At 41.5% G+C, this 21,737-nt stretch overlaps 2 protein-coding genes across 8 annotated transcripts in view; both read right to left on the bottom strand.

Moving 5' to 3' along the window:
- Positions 1-4,761, bottom strand: part of POLR3B (RNA polymerase III subunit B) — an 84,828-nt gene extending 80,067 nt beyond the window's left edge. Inside the window, exons 1-2 of one of the 2 annotated variants that reach the window (XM_080394037.1) lie at positions 1,835-4,761; positions 495-527 (exon numbers count right to left, since the gene is read on the bottom strand). In XM_080394037.1, the coding sequence (XP_080250163.1) occupies positions 495-527; positions 1,835-1,906 (105 nt within the window). In that variant the 5' untranslated portion in view covers positions 1,907-4,761. The remainder of the gene's footprint in view (positions 1-494; positions 528-1,834) is intronic. The other variant, XM_080394036.1, reaches the window with a different exon arrangement.
- Positions 4,762-4,882: 121 nt separating this feature from the next.
- TCP11L2 (t-complex 11 like 2) lies at positions 4,883-21,511 on the bottom strand. 6 transcript variants are annotated; one of them, XM_080394041.1, is made up of 11 exons: positions 21,048-21,511; positions 18,274-18,404; positions 16,121-16,290; positions 14,748-14,883; positions 13,666-13,786; positions 12,719-12,939; positions 11,656-11,792; positions 10,480-10,667; positions 8,977-9,158; positions 8,025-8,197; positions 4,883-7,489 (listed from the first exon to the last, which is right to left on the bottom strand). In XM_080394041.1, exons 3-11 carry the CDS (start codon positions 16,254-16,256, stop codon positions 7,245-7,247), a joined length of 1,539 nt encoding a protein of 512 aa, XP_080250167.1. In that variant the 5' UTR covers positions 16,257-16,290; positions 18,274-18,404; positions 21,048-21,511; the 3' UTR covers positions 4,883-7,244. The 6 variants fall into 6 exon arrangements, with proteins under 6 accessions (XP_080250167.1, XP_080250168.1, XP_080250171.1 ...); XM_080394042.1 differs by having other exon boundaries at positions 21,150-21,511; XM_080394045.1 differs by having other exon boundaries at positions 14,748-14,880; positions 21,048-21,510.
- Between the last annotated feature and the right edge of the window lie 226 nt (positions 21,512-21,737).

The raw sequence follows: 21,737 nt of genomic DNA, 5'->3' as shown, positions 1-21,737 counted from the left end.
CTATACGAGTAGCACTGACATTAAGACACTAGTAATCTTTGAGTTCAATCAAGCTCTGACTTCATGAGGGAAGACATACATATGTTCAAGCCTCTGCAGAATCCAGATTTGTAGTTATACACATCCTGTGACAAACACAACAAACCTAATACCACAGTTTTATATAAAGACCATGAATATGGTCTATGTGTGCCAGTATAAGAGTAAAAAAATCTGGAAACATTACATATATACATTGTTCATTGCGAACACCCACACAAAAATGCAAACTTCTAAAAAAGATGCCTCCACAAATTAATCTGAAAATAAATTAAAAAATCAATCTATGTAATAAGTTTATCCATAATTGCACGGAATGAAAAAAAAATAATTGCAAAATCCACACAGAAGGTAAGGACAGGTATTCTGGGAAACAGCCAAAGCTAGAAGAGGGGCACATAAATTTAGAAAGAAGACAAAATATTCATGCCACAAAATGAGTGCATAACACTAACCTTTAGAAACGCTGGAAGAAGTCGCCATTTTTCCTGAAAACAAAAAACAGTGTGAAATATCCTTCCAAAGAGTGACCAAACATCTACGATGCTAGAGCTTTTTTTGTTTCGTTTTTCTTAATTATTATTTTTAAACAGTAACGTTATTTAAACTGAGCTCTATCTAGGAAAAAAAAAAAAAACCAACAACTGTCCAAAGCCAACCTAGATGAGTAAAAACAAAATAGGGAGATGAACTGGATCATCGTAGTAAGCCGTATGTGCTATGCAATACTTAGTACACAACACGGTATTGTCTTTTCTAAAAGCAATTTATGTGAGAATATGTATTTCTTAGAAAATTCCTTACTACCATGTCCTCATTTAAGAAGAACTAACATTTTTTTTGTTCTGTTAACACTGTAAATTATATTCCTAGAAAGGAAAGACTTGCTACTACTTTTACTTTACAAAATACATCCTGGGATGTAGCACTTGCAGACATGTGTCTCCGTAAAACCTACCAGCGCTCAAACGGTGACAGATTCAGCAAAACTATCTAAACAAAGTATTGACAAATGTAAGCACACCAAGGTTCCTACAAACGTTTCCCCATTCATTCTTTGATGATGACAGGGCACATCACCTTACATCAGCCCCACTTCCTCCTCCCCAGTGGCATCGGGAACCGCCCACAGATTTGGGATGAAACGGGTCGAGGGCAAAGGCGAGGCCCAGACAGCACAAAACAAGGCTGCACCAGGTCGCTCCAGAAAAAGCGCATACTATAATGTTCACAGCACATCGGCACCTCACAGTTCTGGTTTGGCATTCACATTTAGCCGTACGTGGCAGTGCTGCAGCTGTGGTGTAGCGCTGTCCCTCACGGTGCAGGAGCACGCACAGCACCTCAGGCAGCACACCGGGGCTCCCGGGCTCCGCTCCTGACGAGCTCTTTCCTCACAAGAAGCCCGGTCCAGCCACGGGGACCTGACACCGCCCCCGCCTCCTCCCCCTCCCCACACAAGGCAACTGCCCCGGAACCGCCGGGGAGGGCCGAGGCCTCTCGGCTCCCGCCCGCAGGTCTCAGCCCGGGCAAACTCCGGGCACCGAGACGGCACCGAGACGGCACCCCAGCGGGCCCGGCCTCGTGCGGCACGGGCAGCGCGAGCCAGCCGCCCCGCGCCACAGCCGCCGCGCGGGCGCTGCAGCCCCCCGGCCACCTGTGCAGACAGCTGGGGGCTCTGCGCATGCGCGCGGGGAGGTGGGCGCCATCCCCTCACCTCACCCCCAGCCCAGCCTCCTCCGGCCCGGCCCGACGCCTGCCGCCCCTTCCCCGACGGCCGGTGCCCGCCGCTAACCTCCACCGTATTCACAGGAGCCGCCGCTTGCTCCGGGGTCAGGGCCCCCAGCTCCGTGGCCAGCGCCTCCATCCTAGCCCGACAGGGACGGCACAGCGGAGGCTGGCGGCGAGGGACCGGAGGTGCAGCAGCCAAACGCGTCCTCCCGGCGCGCCGCGCCGCGCCCGAAGGTTCTGGGCCCACGGAGGGCCGGAAGGAGAGAACAGACACACGCACACAGAGACACGGACCGACACACAGATAGACAGACAGACACGCACACACGCGTGCACGAAGGGGGCCGAGGGCTTTGCTAAGCCCGCCGCCTCCCAATACCCTCGCCCCTCGTAGGGGACTTTGATACCTTCCACCGTTTGCGGCCTTCCCGCCTCTGGCCAGTTGCCACCTCTGCTGCTGCTGCTACAGACACCAGAATCCCAGTGACAGAGGGGACTACTCACCACCTCCAGTTCAAGATAAAAAAGAAACATTACTGATCTTTGCAAATTCCTGTGATGGTAAGTTTTTGCCAGTTCATATGTAATAATTTCTAAGTACATTTTAGAAGCAGAGTGTAAAAATGGCACTTGGACACACACATCTGCGCTCACTCAGATTCTTCATGAATAGTTTGGTCTGGGGTCCACACATCCTGGACACAAAAGCCAACGTTAAACATAAGAGTAGCAACATTTCAGGCCATTTCCATACAGTTTACTGCATAAAGCAGGCAGTCAGCATGGAGCATTTGTTTAATACATTTAATTCCTATTGCATCCCACATGGACTTCCATCTAACTAACTACATGCTCGCCAAGCAACTATTTCAGTCCGATGACCCCGTTACCCTGCAGCCTGGTCTGTTAGCTGTGGTTAGTATGTAATCAGAAATCATCATTACTTCCACAATAGAAAAGTTTAATAAATTAACAGTGGTAGTTAGAGGATTAAGAGTTTTTTCCCTTTCCAAACCAAGCACCTATTGGAGTCAGTTCTTTGTCATTTTTTTTATCGCTTACAGGAAACCTAAGCTCTACCAGCTAGCACAAGCTTTCAGCCATAAGTTTACTCCAAAATGTTTGTTCCTACTGCATAACTGTCAAAAAAAAAAGGAAAAAGTTTTATTAGAAGCAAATTTTTCTGATTTTACAGATTTGGAAATTCAGCACTATGCTTTTTAGGTATTCTTTAGTGTAACTTTGTCTGGGGGTAAATTGTTCACAGAGGGATAAAAAAAAAATCAGGGATTACAAAAGATCAAAATCCTGGCATGACCCAAGTGGCAGTCATTTTAGAAATACTAGAAGGCCAAGCCACATCATGTTTTCAGCATATTCTCAGCACATTTGACCCAGGCACATGCAATACAGCTAACACTTTAAGACCAACTGAATTGTGCAGTTTTAATCTGCATAATGCTACTAAAAAGAGAGCAATATGGAGCCATCAGTCACCTTTAATTAAAAATCATAGAAGGGGAAAAAGAACAGCCATTGGCTACATGTTGTCCAATTCTCCTGCAACAAAAAAATTTTTAATAGTGCCAGATTCTGGGCAAGATGTTCCACAGCTTTCTGAATCTACACATTGTTGGGAATAAAACAGTTCAGTAGTTTTAAACTGAGTACTTTTCTCTGATGCTTCTTGTTTTTGCAGCCAAAAAGACAGCAAACAATTTACTTGCTCTTCTTTCTCTATTGCTGCTCACCACTCTGGAGATCAGGCATAGCCCTCCCCCTGCAACATCTTCCAGTCCTGAGATTCGGATCTATTAAATTTAATTTAAAGCAATATTAAAATTAATTTTAAATAAATTACCCCTGTGGTGGGTTGACCCTGGCTGGACTCCAGGTCCCACCAAAACTGCTCTACCACTCCCCTCCTCAGCTGGACAGGGGAGAGAAAATAAAATTAAAAGCTTGTGGGTCAAAGTAAGTGCAGGGAGAGATCACTCAGCCATTACTACTACAGGCAAAACAGACTCAACACGGGGGGAAATAAATTTAATTTATTGCCAATCAAATCAGAGTAGGATAACGAGAAATAAACCCAACATTTAAAACCACCTTCCCCCCACCCCTCCCTTTTCCCCAGGCTTAGCTTCACTCCCAGTTTTCTCTCCCTCCTCCCCATCAGTGGCACAGGAGGACTGTGGAGTGGTGGTTGCAGTCAGTTCATCCCACTTTGCTGCTTCTTCCCCCTCAGTTAGAGGACTCACACTGTTCCCCTGCTCTAGCATAGGGTCCTTCCCACTGGACACAGTCCTCCACAAATTGCTCCAATATGAGCTGCAGTTCTTCAGGAACTGGTCCAGCATGGTACCCCATGGGGTCACAAGTCCTACCAGCAAACCTGCTCCAGTCTGAGATCCTCTTGCTGCAGGGACACAGGTCCTCCTGCTCGAGCATGGGCTTCCCATGGGGTCATGACCTCCTTCGGGCATCCACCTGCTCTGGCATGGGGCCCTCCATGGGCTGCAGGTGGGTATCTGCTCCACCGTGGACCTCCATGGGCTGCAGGGGCACAGCCTGCCTCACCGTGGGCTTCACCACAGGCTGCAGGGGAACCTCCTGCCCTTCTGCACTGACCCTGGTGTCTGCAGAATTGTTGCTCTCACATTCTCACTCCTCTCTCTGGCTGCAGTTTCTATGGCACAGTGGGGTTTCCCCCCCCGCCCCCTTCTTAAACACACTATCCCAGAGGCGCTACCACCATTGCAGATTGGCTCAGCCTTGGCCAGTGACAGGCCCATCTCTGAGCTGGCTGGCACTGGCTCCATCAGACATGGGGAAAGCTTCTGGCAGCTTCACACAGAAGCCACCCCTGAAGCCCTGCCACTACCAAATCCTTGCCCTGCAAACCCAATACAACCATCTTCCAAGGAATCAGATTTCAGCAAGTGACTGTTTTGAATGCAATTTGTGCAGCTGAAGCCCCTACTCTACACTCCAGCTGCAACCTAGAAGTTAGAGAAAGTCACACCATATTATTAGGGTGGTCATTTATCTTCAGAAGTGAACAATCCATTCCGTCTAAAAGTTTACATAAATGACTTTTCACTACCAGTGGTATCACAAACAAAATTTAATGCATACAAAACCTCAAATATTTGTATTTCAACAAAGAAAGCTGCTACAGAATGGCATCTTATTTCACAAGGACAACTTCAGAGTAGAGGCAAGTGCATTTCAGCCACAGTAGCATAAACAGCATGCAACACGTAACATTAAACAGATGCAATGTCCATGTTTGAAACGTTAAATAAAAATTAAGATACATTAAACAATCACTTGAAACATAGGCCATGCTATAAAATGCCCTTTGCAAGTCACTTTAATCACCAAAAAACCCCAATGAATTATCATTTTTTGAGTATTTACTGGTAAAAACTAGTATGACAGTTTCCCCAGTATATTAAAGATCTACAGTTTCATATTTATTTTTACAATAGAATGCATATAAAGTATTATGATAAAAAGTTCATAATCACATTATAAATCACCTTCAAATGTTCACAAAACCCTTTTGGCTGAAGCTCAAAATAATTCAGGTATTTCTAAAGATGTAGCAAATCACTAAGATTTAATTCCCCATAATTGCTTTTGAAATGCATTTCTTGTCTTTATGATTTCAAACTGTATATCAAAATGTCATATTCATCTGAGCAAGCCTGTTTTACCTAATGGCACAGTTACTATATTCTAAGAGTTCCTTTCTCTCAGGTTTTTCAGGCTTCAGGAAACAGGTCCCTTTAAAATTTATATACATCTTTATTTTGTGCAAAGTTTTTACAAGGGATAGAGCAGAAGTGCACTAGAGATATTTCTTTTCTAAAAAGGCATTTTGAAGGAATTTTTTCTTATCATGTACATGTGACCAAAGTCCTTGGACACTGAGGAACAGCTGACTGGAAGTCATTTCCCTTACTTAAGAGTTCACAACTCTGTAAGAATGGACTACAAAACCACAGTGCTAATAATGCCCAGTTTTTTAGATCTTTATGATAGACATAGTAAGGTACATACACAATTTGTGTGACACATTAAGCCTTTATGGGCAATATTTTGTCTCTTCATAAAAAATTGTAGTATAAAATATTAAAGCCAAGCTATATAACTTGTACCACATGTAGCTTTTATATATATATGACATTTTAAAAGGACTATATGGTAAATATATTAAAAAAGGTCACATTCAAGTAAATTATGATTCAATTTCATAGACAAGAACACGTCTATAATAGGTATTCCAGCAGTATTTATTCCCAGTAATCTGAAATAGGCAAAATAAAGCCTGTGTAAACTTACAGAAGTTTACTTCCACATTTCTCAGTTTCAAGCCTGTTCATTTTCTGTATGCAAGACTCTTGATGCTTTAAATGGGAACTAAGTATTGGGGCCTATTCCAAAGGAATACTGCAGTATTTTTCACAGACTCAGTGAAAATGAATCTAAGACATTTTCAAGAATGACTAATCGTTTGGGTTTTCGTTTTCAGACCCAAGAGTATGTTTTGAAACATACTCATCTAACAGAATATAAAAAGGGAAATTGCTCTGTGGTACTCTTTAAGGTCACTCTCAAGTGCTTTTAGGAATAAAGGTCAGAAAGACCAAACTTAAAAATACTTAATACCCATCACGATCAAAGATCAGTACATACACATATTAGAGATTAGAATTAAGATCAGTATCACCTCCACTGGATAAACAAAATGCTTATAAACATTATATACATAAATGTACTCCACTCCCCTGCCGACATCATGTTTCTTAGGTGTTTATCATTAATCTCAATTAGAGCTGAGAAGTTCTGAATGATTCCTACTTTAAGTGGTGAATGCTTCACTCCAACCAGCTTTTAATACTGGCATTCCTTAATGTAACAGAGGCTAAGTTCTGGTTCCAGTAATTGCAGGAGTACCACAACTTGGCCTAGTATAAACCTGGTTTTGGTTACAAAAGCAGTTATGCTATGTTTTTTTGCTTTAAAGTCTTTTCAGAAACATAATTGTTTTATAAGACGTTGCTCTACAAAAATACAATGTAAGCACAGTACATTTTATCTACAATTGTTTTGTCATATCATAATTGCATTGTTATATGTAAATATATTTAAGTTGAAAAATAACATGTTTTAATGGTGGCAAAACAGTACACACTTTGCCAGCACTTTCCCACTATAGATGCTTGCCATGAAAACTAAGAACTCACTGGCTATTTACAAGTGACACAATCTGTTAAACAAATGTAGTCTATTAAAATATGTATGTCCATGAAATTAATTCATCCAGTGAATTTCAAAAGCTATCTGCATACATTTTACAATACCTCTCTCACTAATAGTCAATTGAGTGGGCTGTTGTTAGTGGGGAAGTCAGATCACTGTCTTGGAAGGTAAAAAAGGGTTACAGAAATAGGTCTCTTTTTTTTTTAATTGGTAGGTGTTTCTGTTTCTGCTTTCCCCATTGGTGCCTCAGGAAAAAGTAGTTTTCTTAGTATGTTTGCATAGAATGGTCCATACACTTGTTTATTGAAGTTTACAATGCTTGCATACTGAGATCCAACATACTCCATCTCTGTCTGAATCACAGAAAGGCCTCCTGGCATAGTAGGCATATTCTTCTGAAAACTTGGAAGCGCAAGCAAGCTTCTCATGAAGAACTGGATTCGTTTGTCTGAAAATGAATATGAAGTATGCACAGAACAAATGTAAACCAAGATGATGCCACACTCACTTTGTAAGCACCCAGTACGCCAGCACAGCAAAAAAATCCAACTCTTTCCCAAGCCCATGTTGTAGTGGGAAACAATACTGAAAGCTTCTTAAAGTTGTCTCCCACAGGGTGGACACAGCATAAATCTGCTGCAACAATTACCTAATACGAAGTAGACTCCAAGGAGAAACCCACTAGGTTTAAACCCAGAACTGACAGAAGGGAGACTGAATATTACGCATTCTTCTAAATTTTTCTCCAAAAGACTAACATGTCTAGGCCTGTTTGCACAGACACTTTATATTATTTCTAGCAGTGACTAACCATGCTCTGCAACATACCGAGAACACCATCTACAGGTAAACAACATTCCCTTACTCTTAGTTGACCCACTATTTTACTGCAGCGAGGAAGTGGTTTCAGCTGATTAAGCTTGCTGGAAATAAGTTTATTTACAGACACATATGACAGGACAGTTATTTATTATCTTACTCACCAATCAAGGAACTGACAGGATTATTCTCCTCAACGATATGAGCAATCTGACCCATTAAATTACTCTGCATTTCTTCATTAAGAGTAGGAAGACCTCTTTCAGCTAGAGACCTGTTCACTTTGCTGCAAATCTGGACACCAATAGCATTCAGAGCCTCCTTCAAATCAAAAGTTCTGGAAGAAAGAAAGAGCAAAGCGTTAACTTTTGCAGTTTCTGTAGCATAGGTTGTAAGGTGACCTGCCTTGTCTCCTTTCCCTTTTATTTCCAACCTGCTCTCTGCAATATGAGAATTTAGAAAAGTTATCTTTTGATTTTGCAGCTTTATGTACATCTACAGATACAGGGCAAATCTCCATTGGATAATAATACTACATTAAAAAAAGGACTTAATTGTTATTCAAACAGGGAAAAAATCATTTCAAGTGTGCAGCAGTGACACCATTTAATTTTGCCCTTATGTTTAGGTGCTTTTCTGGGCCACATGCATAGCATTTCACGAGGAAAAGCAGAATGGAAAATTATTTTGAGACAGCCTTTCAGATCACATCAGACTTTCTTGTAGTCCATGTGGCAGCAGAAATAGGCAGCCAAACAGCTTAAGCTGTAGCTAAACTACAAGTTTGAAGCAATTGACAAGACAATTTAGTGAATGTATTGCCACAGTCTCTCCAGTATTAGGAGCATATGAATGAACTTTAGTACTAGGCTGCAAATTCTGTAGACTAACATCAAGATTAAGATTTCATTAAAATATAACTTTTGACACCACATGCCTAACATACAGTGGACTTCTATTGTAAAGGGAATATAGATATAAATTGTTAAAGTTTTGTATCTTCCTATCATTAACAAGCATTGGCTATGACATTTTAATTGTTTCCAAAGGTTTTCAGATCCACCTGCTATTTCCTATTGGTAAAAAATACAAAGAGTGATAAAAACAAGGCCTTACTTCTTGTTCATGCCTTCAAGAAGAGGAACAGAGATCCTTTTCAGTTGGTCAGCAAAATCAGGCACATCTACAATTGCTGCACCCACCATGTTGTTTGTTATGAGACAAACGCAAGCTACAATTTTTAATTGATTGAGCTTTTCTCTCAACTCCTGAAGACGAACTTCATCTGTTATTAGAGTCTAGAATTGAAACAATAATACTAATTTAGGAATACGGAGGGAGAAAGGCAGTGAAAAGGACAGATATAGGATCTAGCCACGAAACATTAATGTTTTTAATGACAAATATGCAAGTTGGAGGAGACAGCAGCTGAGGTTCCCTGAATATGTAGTATTGCACAAAGTGGCATTATGTACGAGTACCAGAAGTAAGCCTGTGCCAGGAAGAAAGGTAATGCCTCCAGTGCAGAAGAAACTGAGAATTGCATCTTATTCCTCATCACTGCTGACAGAAATCTACACCGAGCAGTTCAACCCATGACGTAGAATGCTCAGGGGATCCAGAGGACATTGTGGTGATCAAGGTTACAAACAGAATAAGTCTTCTGGATTTAGCTGTCCTTTGAAAAATGGCATAATCTGTAACTGATGAACAACTGTGCATGACAACCACCAGTTCAACCACCAGAGCAGGTTCTGCGAGTGATACATAGCCTGCTACAGGCAAAAAGCCATTTGATTGTACCAAAAATGTAATTCCCACAGCAAGATATAGGCTGGAGTGACGTATTTTAGGTTAGAAAGAGTTCATCCTAACTAAATCACTGAGAAGCACAGGGGCATTAACATTCAACTGTTTGGCAGTAATTTCATAGTATAACAAACTAGATCCATCAGAGGATACCTATATGTAGCTCTTACTCAAAACTGTTAGAAGGAAGGCAATAAGGTGGTTCCCCTTCCATCCACTAAGAGCACTATGAGTATCCCCATGTATTCAGCAAATTCTCTGCCAGGCCACCCTAAGTACAGCTAGGGAATTCACTGCAGATACCAATTTTAGCCCTCACTGATGGGCAATTTCAAATTGGCTTTACGGAAGGTTGCAGAGGTCAGTAATCAGGAGCTGGAGGAGAAAAAAACCTGAGCACTGAGAAAGAGTGAATATCTATTTTAGAAGGCTTTAAGCTTTTACTGATCCTATTTCTAAAGCAAGAGTAATCCCACCAATTCCTGCTGCTGTTAGGAAAGCAGGATGCTATAGTCAGTTCTCTCAGAAGTACAGAAAGCCCAGGTGCTGTCAGGACAGGCCCACCTTTGACCATGGCCAAGTCTGCTCTTAGGATGGAGCAGACTATGATTGGAAAGAGGGAAAACAACCTTCGCTTTGTTTTCTAGTTGTTGGCATGCCCATCTCCTATTTCAGGACCTAGCATATTCTCTAAACTTATTCTCAGATAGTTAAGTGCAAGAGAATACTTCACATATTGTCAGGATTATTATACTACACTGATGGTTTCATACAGCTAGAAATCTGAAGACACTAAAATACTCTTCTTACCTCTGGAATTGTTTTGCGATAATCCCATTGTAACAGTTTCAAGTAGCCATTGTTTAGCACCAGTATAGGACTAATAATTGGTTTAGAACTACCGTCAGCACCAGGGGATGATGAAGATTCATCAGAAACTGATGACAATTCATCTTCCATAGATTCCTTTATCCATTCTGTGGTGAGGTCCAGGGCACCTAAGCATTGCAAATCAAAACAGATTTACTGCATGCTTTCATCAAAATAAACACTACCTGGAGGAAAAAAGTTTTACACAAACAGGAATATTGAACTTCTGAAGATTTAAACATAGTGGACAGCTGGATAGTCACACGTAAATTCTCTCCCTCGTTTTTTCCCACCAATATTTTCCATTGGTCACCTTAATATTCCAGCTAGCTTGTACAAACCCAAATTGTTAAGCTTCAGCCAAGATTTTGGGGTTAAAAAAAAGCCTCAAAGTCCGAGATCCCAAAGCATTTTTTCCCCTTCTTCAGGGAGACTGCAAAGTAGAGGTGAAGGGAGATAAACTGTATTAACAGCAAATGAAATGCTTTTAAGGAGTTCTTTCTCAGACTACCTATGTAGACACTGCAGGCCATATCAATGGCTCAGGGTTCCTATTTTAGAAGCCCCTGCCCCAGATGTTAGTAAGCTTACTTTTTCTTCCTGGAAAATAATTTTCCTGAACAATGTTTAGCCATATTACACAAAACCTGTAACAGTGGATCAAGCTGACTTTGCATCATCTAAGTTTTCTTCAGAGCCTGCCTTTTGTTTATTAAAATAATGATCCTGTCCCTTCCAGCTTCCAGGCACATGAACTGGTTTTACATATTTACTTAAGGCATACAAAAAGATATAAAGTGTCATCTTTCAGCGTGTAGGGCTTCTGCCTCCAGACAGAAAGAACCACTGTAGGTTTTTTCTTTCAGATACTGACCTATTTAGCAAATACAAATGTGTCTGAAAGCACCCCAGATTACAGATAAACATACTTTATAGCAAGTTAAGCAACTGCCCATTGGTAGCTTGCTTGTCAAAGAATATTTGCATTAGTTAGATCCAGACAGGAAATTGAAGTTTTCCTCTAAATTAACTACAATTGATAGGTGTTATAGCATGTCTTTAAATAGTCCTTTTTTTAAAAAAAACAAAAAGTTTAAAATATAGCATGATACCTACTTGGTGTTTCTTCAAGAATTTCCTGGAATTTTGTTCGTTCATAGTCCACCAAATTACGCTGAAGGTATGGCCTAAGGTTTTGAATTGTGTAATTTGCCATATCCACTTTCATCAGGTCCAAAACACGGAATATTTGTCTGAAAGGAAGAATTTAAGATTTGACCATTACAATAGTCTATTGATTTTAACCAACACATACGAGGTACACATACATTAGCACTTTAATTTCAATTCTGGGAGAAGTAAACTCCTTCATTGGTATTTCAGTGTAACAGATATGTTACCCATCTTTCAGGATACTTGAAGGAGCATTGTATTAAGTACAGAGAGCTTGACAAACATAGCTAAGTGCTACAACCCTGTAACAGAAAGAGAAGGGTTTTCAAGAACTATACCAATTGGTACATCTCAGCCTAAATGAACAGATTTTAACCTTATAGTCACTGTAATTTCACCAAGAGAAACAATCCTTCTGAGCCAGCTGCTTTGGTCCCTGTATATGATCCAAGTTGCAATGAAATATCAGAACAACTACCACTTAATATTTCAGTGTACTAAGGAGCAGTAAACTGCCCTTTTATGCAAGTGTTTTACTCAAGTTCAAGTAAAAAGATCTTTAGTAAAGAGATTTTAAACCCAGTTTGGCCTCCTAGAGGAAGCACACAATAAACAGTTCAAGAAGAAACAGTACAAATGTGCTGCTTAGATTTTGTAAGGATGGACAAGACTGAAAAAAAATCCAGTTTCTGAAACACACATTATTGCAAGAGTGCATTTTTTGTTGTTCAGTGGCTTTGATATTCAGAGTTGGTAGTGTTTGATTTACGCATTCTACCCATTTCATTATAAATTAGAGATACACATAGTATTCTGGTCAGTATGTCATAGCTCTTCCCCTTCAATATTTCTGTATAAAAATAAGTTTTCCAGTGGTTTGGGAACAGGTGTTATGTGAACTGACACAATTTAAGACTTCAACACCCTCTTCCACTATCCAGTAGTCTTTCAGAGAAGAGGTTTTTACTCTTAAAAAAAAACCCAAAACCCACACCCAAATACCAACCTCAGTAATTCTACGATATTGTCTGTTGCTTTTAACTGTTTTATATCATTGTCTCTTATTGGAGCACATAACTTTCCCATAGTGTTGATGATGTAGTTAGCTAGCCCATGAATATCAACAGCATTGTGTTCTGCCTGCTGTCTTATAAGATCTGTATCTAGAACTTCACAAATTTGATTTTGAATCCTGTTTGTTCCAGGAGTCAGGAAGGAAAGAAGAATCTAAAGTAGGGGGAGAAAAAAAAAGAAAAGAAAATGAAGAGCTTATCACTAAAAACCAAACAACTTAGTAAACATGAAGTAAGATTTTAATATTAACGTCAAGTGTACTTAGCTGACTGACTATAACAAGACACATTAAGACTGAACATTATCTAAGGTAGCAGGGGAAAAAAAAGGACTGTTAAAAGGATCACAGACTTCTGCAAAAATGCTCAAAGCCAGTAAAACAGAAAGCGTGTCAACAGTGAGACTTTCAAAAACTGGGAAGCTGCCCTGTAAAACACACATTTACTAACTTAAAATTTTGAAAGACTTAGTATTGTACCAGGATTGAAGGTTTGTATGCTCCCTTATGATCATTGCACAAAGTCTATGCCGGCAGATGCAGTCACATTTGTATTCCTGTTTATGCCCTAAACTCACAGTGTGTTGCTGGAAAGAGGCTAGTAGTTGTGAAGCTTTGAGAAATGAGCTGACTGGCAACAAACAGCCATACAATGAAACCTGAGTAGATATGCCACTGTGTGTGTGGCCATATTAACAGTTAATATAAATATACTATAAACAAACACCTGTTCGCAGTTCTGAATAATCATGGCTTCAACTTAAAAGAAAGAACTTGAAAGTGTTGGCTTGGCTGAGTTCGCAGGCCCTTCAGTGAAGTAAGGGACTCTCAGACCTAAGATGACAAAACAATACTGAGGTGCAGAAGAGGAGGAACATTACCTCCTTAATTTCCTCAAAGAGTTTGATAGCGTGTTCATATTCTGGAGGATCTTCATTCAGTTCCGATTCCAAATGATCCCAAAACGCCTCATGTACAATTTGTTTTACTGTGCCTGCAAAGCTGTGGAATAAATCAATTAGATACAGAAAAGACTCCCAACTGGCTTTCATCCTTGGTAAAAGTATTTTAGATTTACCTGATCACACAACACCTCACCAGTTGTTGTGCCCTGCAACCATATCTTTCTTGGGCTGTGGATTATCAGCTCCCAAAACATGGCCTAGACTGACAAGCCTTTCCTAAAGGCCCTGTATTTTATAAAGTGGTGCTGGCAGTTCCGATGTAGGTAAAGAGGTATTACCTTTCCTTATTGAATTTGTATCCATAGTACTTAACATACCAAGTTAGAAGAGTTTTTGAGAAAGCTTTGTGCTTTGTCATATAAGACATTACCAGTTAAGGGACTTGGGCCATTAAAAAAACTCGGTTTTTGATGTAAGTTTTCTCAAAGTAAAGACCAAGGTAATTTTTAAGCATTTAAATTTTTAATTTAAGTCTGTAAGCAAAAGCATTTTAGCTACATACATTAGGGAGGTTACTTCTTACTTCCTCTGGATGTCCAGGTATTTTTACATCACTTCTGGGGCTAATGTTACAGCTACGTTCATGATGACCCTCTATCTTCTTATCACTGTGGTACCAATGGGCTACTACATACAACAATATAAAAGGCCACCATTCATGTTTTCCACAGGGCTTGGAACTACACAGAACAGACTGATGCTCATTTTCACTATGAGCATTCATATTGCAGTAGCCTTTTATCTTCCACGTGACATTTAAGACAGAGCAATATACTCCAAGACAGTATATCAGCTCAGCTGGATTGTAACACTTGTTCCAAGCAAGATAGCTTTGACAGCAACACCTGGAGGTGCAGGATAAAAATCTGTAGCCTTCCCAACATGTTTTGAGGTTTTTTGTTTGCCTTTTTTTTTTTTTTTTTTTTTCATTTGCTGCTCCATTTGTTCTCCCCCCTTCCCAACCCTAGTGCTGCTTTTTGCAAAATTCAGGCTCTTACCTGTTCTGTGGTAAGTCATCATGTTTTATGCAAAAGTTTGCATTTACAGCAATTTCATGAGCTAGAGTCAAGTCTGTCAAATTTCTTGCAGCTGCCATCAGTTCATCAAATGTAGTAATCTTAGGAGGGCTTGCTGCTGGAACAAATAAGATCAATTCAAGCCAAATAACTATAGTTGATAAGTGCCATTGAAAATATTTAGAAGTTTTACTGCTCTGCTTGCTAAGTAGAGTCTAGTACTCTAGTAGAAACAATGTAGGATTACCAGGTCTTTATATCTTCTAAAAACACTAACTCAAGAAACTCCCAGCTTATCAGGGGTGTGTGCGGGTAATACCACCCAAGCCCCATAACATTTTGAAAAGCAATTTCATATTTCTACATCTTAACTATGATACCTTTTTTCCTTTAAAACAGGATCTTGCATTCAACAGATTTCCTATTTACTGTTCTGTAACATCCACCAGACCAAAAGCATGGGCAGTAACAGATACCAGATGTCCATTATAACTGTGAACACATGATGCCTATATTGGCATTTTATTACCTGTAGAGAAGGTTCTGAAGCTACTGACTTGAGAACCCCCCACTTATGTTCCATAGCAGATATATCATAAGTTACATTCTCTTTTTACAATTAACAACAACATTGAAAAGCAAGAGTAAATTCCCAAAGTTTCTAAACCCTGTCATTCAATTTAGTATTTTGAATTAAGCCTTTGAAGACTGGTAATAAAGACAAAGAGCCAGCTGCCAACAGCAGTTCCACTAACAAGTTTGCTTTAATGTAAGACTCCACTTAGATGCTAAAAAGTACAGGTGGTCTGAGAATGCTTACAGACATGAACATGAAGCACATCTTAACCAACGTTTTATTTATCATTATTCAAAATACTGTCCTTGTGCAAGTGTGTGTGTTTTCTGTTTGATGCTAATATTTACGAAAGAAAAATGTGAAATTGAGATTAATTTAATGTAACAATGTGATATTATAAATCTAAGTTACAGATTTAGCTTTTAAGCATATGGAGCAAACAGAAAAAAATCCACTTTTTGCACAAAACAGTGTCTGGTTGAATGGGAAAGTGCTACCAACATCAAGATTAGCTCAAGATTAGGATGTCCATGGTGGCACACTTTTCTTACACTTTCTGAAGGACTGCACAGGGAGACCCCCACGGATACAGCTGCTGGTGGTGTTCCACACACAAGGAGATGCGCTGCTTCACAGCAGAGAGAAAGCCATGCTTTTCTCTTAATACTCTTAAACAGAGATTCAGAATCCCAGGTTCTACCCATGACAGCAAAGAGAAATGAGATAAGTTAGCCTTATCTGTCTATGCACAATGCAGGTAAGGTTGAAATAGGCTTACACGCTGGGGAACTGGGTTTGCTTGAAGAATCACTGTTAAAGCTTTGTCTTGAATATTCAGAGTCGCTAGAAGAAGCTGTGCTTTCAGAGAGGCGTGAAGAATCTGAATCACTGTTCTGGTCATCATTGAGCGGCATTCTGATTCACTGTAGCTGCTACAGTAAACAAGACCTGGAAAGACAAGTAACTTCCCATAAAACCAACACTTACTTGTTTGTGTCTCAAAGTCAGATACTGATCATTATATTATTAATTAAGAACAAGTAGCTGCCTTCTTAAAAGGGTGTTACAGAAAGGATCTGGCCTGACATGCAGAATCACACAGTTATTAACAAACTACACCTGTTCTGCAAGAAAGTTTTGTACCTTCTTCTGTTTCATACCTTAATGGTTATGTTAGAGAGAGTCTGTAAATTGGTTATACTTAAAGAAAGACTACCCACAGTAACCCGTAAAGTGGCTTGTCAGTTTTGGAAGCTCTCCATGTCCGTAAAGGCGTCTTATGATGATACCATACCCATCCATCCCCACCCCCTCTCAACTTCACCAAGTGATGTTTAGCAATTAGCTTCCTTCCACAAACTGACTGCACTGAGTGTAACAACTGTGAAGCAAACATAAAAGTTGCTGTGGGAGAACAGGCAAATAATTCAGAACACTACATTTCTGACAGGGCACAGCTGAAATTCTAGCCTGCTGCTTTAGGTGGGTCTTTGCTCAGAATCAGATCAACAATGGCATAAACCTCAAAATTACTCTTCATACAGATGAGGGTAGATGGGGTTTCTAAGTCAAACAGTAACTCTGAGCCACTAACATTACATTCAGCATACACAGCAATACTGAGAAGTGTCATGCTCCATAGTGCTTCTGTCCACATAAAGAAACTGCCTCCCAGGAAGATAATCTGCAACTGCAGAGAATATGAACAGCTGCATACTGTGATAGAGATGATTAATAGTTGTATGACAGGAAGTGAAAAATATGTTCATAACCATATTAAAATGAGAAACTGGAAGTCAGCCGTAATTACTACCAAAGGAATTTGGCCCAGATACCAAAAGTAGCTGTCCATCTTCAATTATGGCCATGAAGCATTCTGTAGTAGACTTTATGAAGGGACATAGCCAACAATGCTTTTTGTTAGCAAGTGTAAGTAATGCAACTTCATTTATGATTAAATTGCATCAACTTCAGCAGGCAAGAAAAACTGCATTTTGCAACTGTTGAACTTTGAAAAAGTCACTTTTGGCAGCAAAAGGGTGATCTTTGTGTGTACTTAGGTGAATCAACATATTGTTGGGTCAAGAGACACAAAAGGGAGTAAGAATGAATATTTCTTTATGCTGGCACCTAGTTACAGCTTAGAGCATTTCATTTTTTGGCTACCAGCTCATCCTAAACAGGCCTTTATAACCTGATGAAGTATTAGACTGATGAGTACTCCCCTGTTAACTGAGGTGATTAACATTTTTTTAAGTGTATGTTTACTCTTCCTCCTCTCCTAAGAGGCAAGAGGATGCATTTGAACACCTTTTTTATGTTTTATGCTGTTTTTTGTGAAAAGAATTAGGCACATCAGCAAGAACACAGCTGACAGTTTATTACCTTACTGGAGAAACCAGTAAGACTTTTGATCAGGTTATAGAGGTCATGAGTTCAAGGCTTACAGCATTAGTTGTGATCTTTAACATAACTCTTACTAGAAAAGCATTTTTTGTAATTTCTATGAAGCAATTGAAAAGAAGCATACATTTAAAGCAGTGTTGACTAAACAAGACTGAGAATTGCAAGAGAACCTAGAAAACAAAAAAGGCTGAGATTTTTGGTGTGGAAGTTGTATTTAAGTTACAACTAGAAATAAGTCACTAGTTAATGTTACAGAAGAGTCAAACTATTTCTTCAATTAACATCTGCATGACAGATCTTAAAGCTACCACTAACTAGAAACTAGTTGTGACAAGTAACCTAATTGTCAAACACACTCCAGGTTCTTGATGTGGAAGCACTCAAATACAGTAATCCCACAGAGACTGCACAGCTTTATTACCTTCCCACTATTGTTTCCGGATCAGCATCAGAACACTACTTCCAGGCTTTAATCACATAGAAAGATGTCCTTTATTTTTATTTAAAAAAATCCCAACTACTAACCTTCAAAAGGTTAATGCTGCATGTGGTCCATCGAAAGATTTTATTAATGTTGTTAGCAGTGTACTGGCCCAAAAAGTCTTGTAAGTCACTCTGCTAGTATAAGCGCTTCAAGATGCGTCTACTGCTTCAATCTAGATGTTAAGAACACTGAAGTTGAATGACCATTAAAACCCCCCAAAATTTATACATCATTTCAAGAACTTCCTCTTAACCGTTACTATGATAATTGTAATAAATATTCAGATTTGCAAGGTGCTCCTAACAGAAGTACCAAATCAGGCACAGAGGCAAGTCAGCATTGCCATTTTCTATCCCAATCTTGATTCCAAAGAAAATCAAATCATTAAAGTAGAAATTAAAATTCTAAATATATTAAGTCTCTACATACTATTCCCAGCAAAGCATCTTTTGGCAACAAATACTTGCATTTCAAAGAGGCCCATGACATATTTTGATGTTCTGAGACCATACCTGTTCTTACACACACAGATAGCACAGCTGTCAGAGTGCTTCAGAAGGCTTAATTTAAGTAAGAAGTTTCAACAATGTAACAGGAGATGACACACTGAAAAAACATTGCAATCTTTGCCTTAAAGTAATACATTTCCTACCAGGATTCCTCAAATGTAATGGTAAGGAAGAATGGGCATATTCTGCAGATTCATAACATTACTGCTAAATTCTAACTTTTAAAGTTAAAACAAGGCAGCAAGCACAAAAGTAAACATACATGAATACATAAGCAGAATCTGGAATATGTCATCTACAGTTTTCAAATTTGCTGCCCAACAGCTAAAAAACTTAATTGAGCATATCAAAAGGAAGTACAACCAAAAAGGGCACTTTTAATTAGTTACAACAATAGGCAACTGAGTTATATATATATAAAAAATGACTAAATATCATACACTGTAATAGCTGCTTTTCCTTATACTTTTGTAGGCAGCATAGAGCTTCTCACAAATGAAGGGCCAAGTTCACATGTAATTTTAAGTTTAGATTAATACAATGCCCAAGTAAAAATATTTCAGAAAGCCCTTTAGCCTTCCAACACCTTTGTAACTCACCACCTTGAATACACAATACCATCATCTTCATTAAGTATTACATATTAGGCTGTTGTTTTAATACACAGCTTAATAGCCTACCTATCAGGGTCACCCTGTGGTTACAGCTTGCTTTACTCTTCCTGCATTAAAACGCCTGATGTTTACTTTTACATTAGGATGGATACCTTCACAGTGGGCTTCATTGCCCTGTTAGCTTTCTTTCAATCAGCGCTATTATGCAGTTTTTAAGAATAAACACTAAATGGAAGACCAAGCTAAAAATATCTTGTAAAATGTACAAAACCCAAGATTCCAGTTAATTTACCAAGGAAGAAATAAATTATCATGGTTTCTGCTGCTAATTAGACAGTTTGGGGTTTTTCTTTTTAGTAAAGATGCAATGAATACAATACTGTAGATACCTAAAGGCATCCTCCACTTCTACTGTCAACCACATCACCCAGCCATCATTCACTTGGAACTGATCAAGATTGCAAGATCAGATTAGTTTGAAGGAGCACAAGCATGCTTTTTATTCCTGAAGGCTTGTTTTAGAAGTTATTTTATGAAGCACCTAAGGGGAAAAGTTCAGAAGGGTTTTTTTCTTCAGATAGCATCTTCAAGGAAAGTTTCTCCACAGCTCTGCATTGTTCAAGTAAGTATCTCTATCCATGCACACTTTTAAAGTGCTCTGTCTAGTTTTACCACTATAAATGTCTTAACTTTGTTTACTCTGCTGGGTTTACATCCTTACTATCTTCAAGCTGGCACCAACTGAATCTCATTTGGGCTCGAGTTTCCGTTTCACTGACTCCACCTTTGTCAGCACTCACAGCACAGGAGCAGAAAAGAACCTTTGTTAAGAGTTACGGAATCCCCTCACGCCTCATCTTTCACAGCTTACAGCCGACATTTCACTCCTTTAGCTTTCTAGCTCCGCAGCTCTTCCCTTTACACATAGGCTTGTCTTGGTGAAGGCTTAAAAATACCTAGGTAAGAGCGAGGTGAGCACGCATCCCGCAGGGTGGGTGCCACGGGAGTTACTTACACCTCGGACATTCTGGCAACGCTCCCCCCACCCGGGCTGTGTGACGAGGGGCCACAACCCCCTGAAGGGTCGCCGGGGACGTCCCCGACGCCCCGTTCCCCTGCCAGCTCCCGTCGGCGGGGCGCGGGGGAGCGGCACCGCCGCCAGCGGCTCCTCCTCTTCCTCCATCTGTTTCACTGTCCGTCTCCTCCCCCGGCCCCATGTTTTTAACAGTTGCCAGAGGCAGGAGTTTGGCACTCGCCGACCAAAACAAACAGCGTTTCCAAGGACAGGCCCGGGGGGAGGAAGGGAGGAGAAGGGAAGGGGGAACCCTCTCTCTGCCAGCCCGGGGGAAGGCGAGCCCGGCTGCCCGCCGCCACGGGTCCCGGCCTCGCACGCCCCGGGGAAGGAACCGCGATGCCCTTGCTCTGCTGGAGCGGGGCTGCGGGGGGGAAGCTCGCGGCTGCGTCCGTCGTGAGAGACCGTCCCGGCGGACACCAGTCACTATGGGATGGAGACAGCCCCGGAGACACGGGGCAAGGGGTGCCCTACAGACTCAGAGCCGGGGCTGCGGAACCCACCTGCTGCGGCAGGAGCTCCACCGGGGCAGCGGAGCGGAGCGCCAGCCCGCCACCTCCCAGCCACCCGCACCGCACGGGAGGGCAGCGGCCCCCGCGCCGGCTCGGACCCGGACTCACCCCGCAGCTCATGGCCTGTACGTGCCCGAACACCGAGCCGTGTGCCGTGCAGTACCGTCATCGGACGGCGCAGCTCAGCCACTGCTCACTCAGGTCACTCACCACGGCCCGACGGCTGCAGCAGCAACACCTCACCCTCCTCCACGGCGCTCACCGGGGCTTTAAACAGCCCCCCGGATTTATGTACCCAGTCCTGACTATTAGTGTCTTCCTTGGGCGCGTCCACCTCTGCTACTGACGGGGGTGGGGGGCAGGTAACCTTTTCCTGCCTGTTTACGGCGAGCGAGCCCAAGGGACTTGGATCAGCCTGCGCCTATTCCCGCAGACACATCCCGTGTCTCCTCGTTCTGCCCGGTCCCGAGCACTAAGCGGGGAGAAATATAAGGGGACAAAAAAGACGCTTCCGCGGACTCCCCCGCGCTGAATGGGCCCTGCCGAGGCGGGGGGGAGGCCGGGGGATGGGCTGGGTGGTGTTTACGGAAGAGACGCGTCGATGCGGACTGACCCCGCCCCTTCCCGGCGGGGGCGGGGTCTCTGCGTTAGCCCCGCCCCGGGGCCGCGTCGGGGGAAGGGGCGACGCGCCGGCCTCGCAGGGCGTGGGGGGAGCGCGTTCTCGCCAGGGGCTGCGGCAGCGGCGGTGGCAGTGGCACTCTTCAGGGTGTATTTTCCCGTCTCTGATCACTGCGCTGC

Source organism: Falco punctatus, assembly GCF_963210335.1.
Source record: "Falco punctatus genome assembly, chromosome: 6".
In the NCBI taxonomy this organism is placed as follows: domain Eukaryota; kingdom Metazoa; phylum Chordata; class Aves; order Falconiformes; family Falconidae; genus Falco; species Falco punctatus.
Note: the sequence above shows the minus strand (reverse complement) of the source record. Positions and strands in the feature narration are given on the sequence as shown.

Coding starts and splice junctions, on each gene's coding strand:
- TCP11L2 (XM_080394041.1), bottom strand. CDS start 16,256: ATGCCGCTCAATGATGACCAGAACAGTGATTCAGATTCTTCACGCCTC. Junction 13,787..14,747: donor GATGACTTACCACAGAACAG/GTAAGAGCCTGA, acceptor TTTATTCCACAG/CTTTGCAGGCACAGTAAAAC. Junction 7,490..8,024: donor TCCTGTCAGTTCCTTGATTG/GTGAGTAAGATA, acceptor ATTCATTTTCAG/ACAAACGAATCCAGTTCTTC.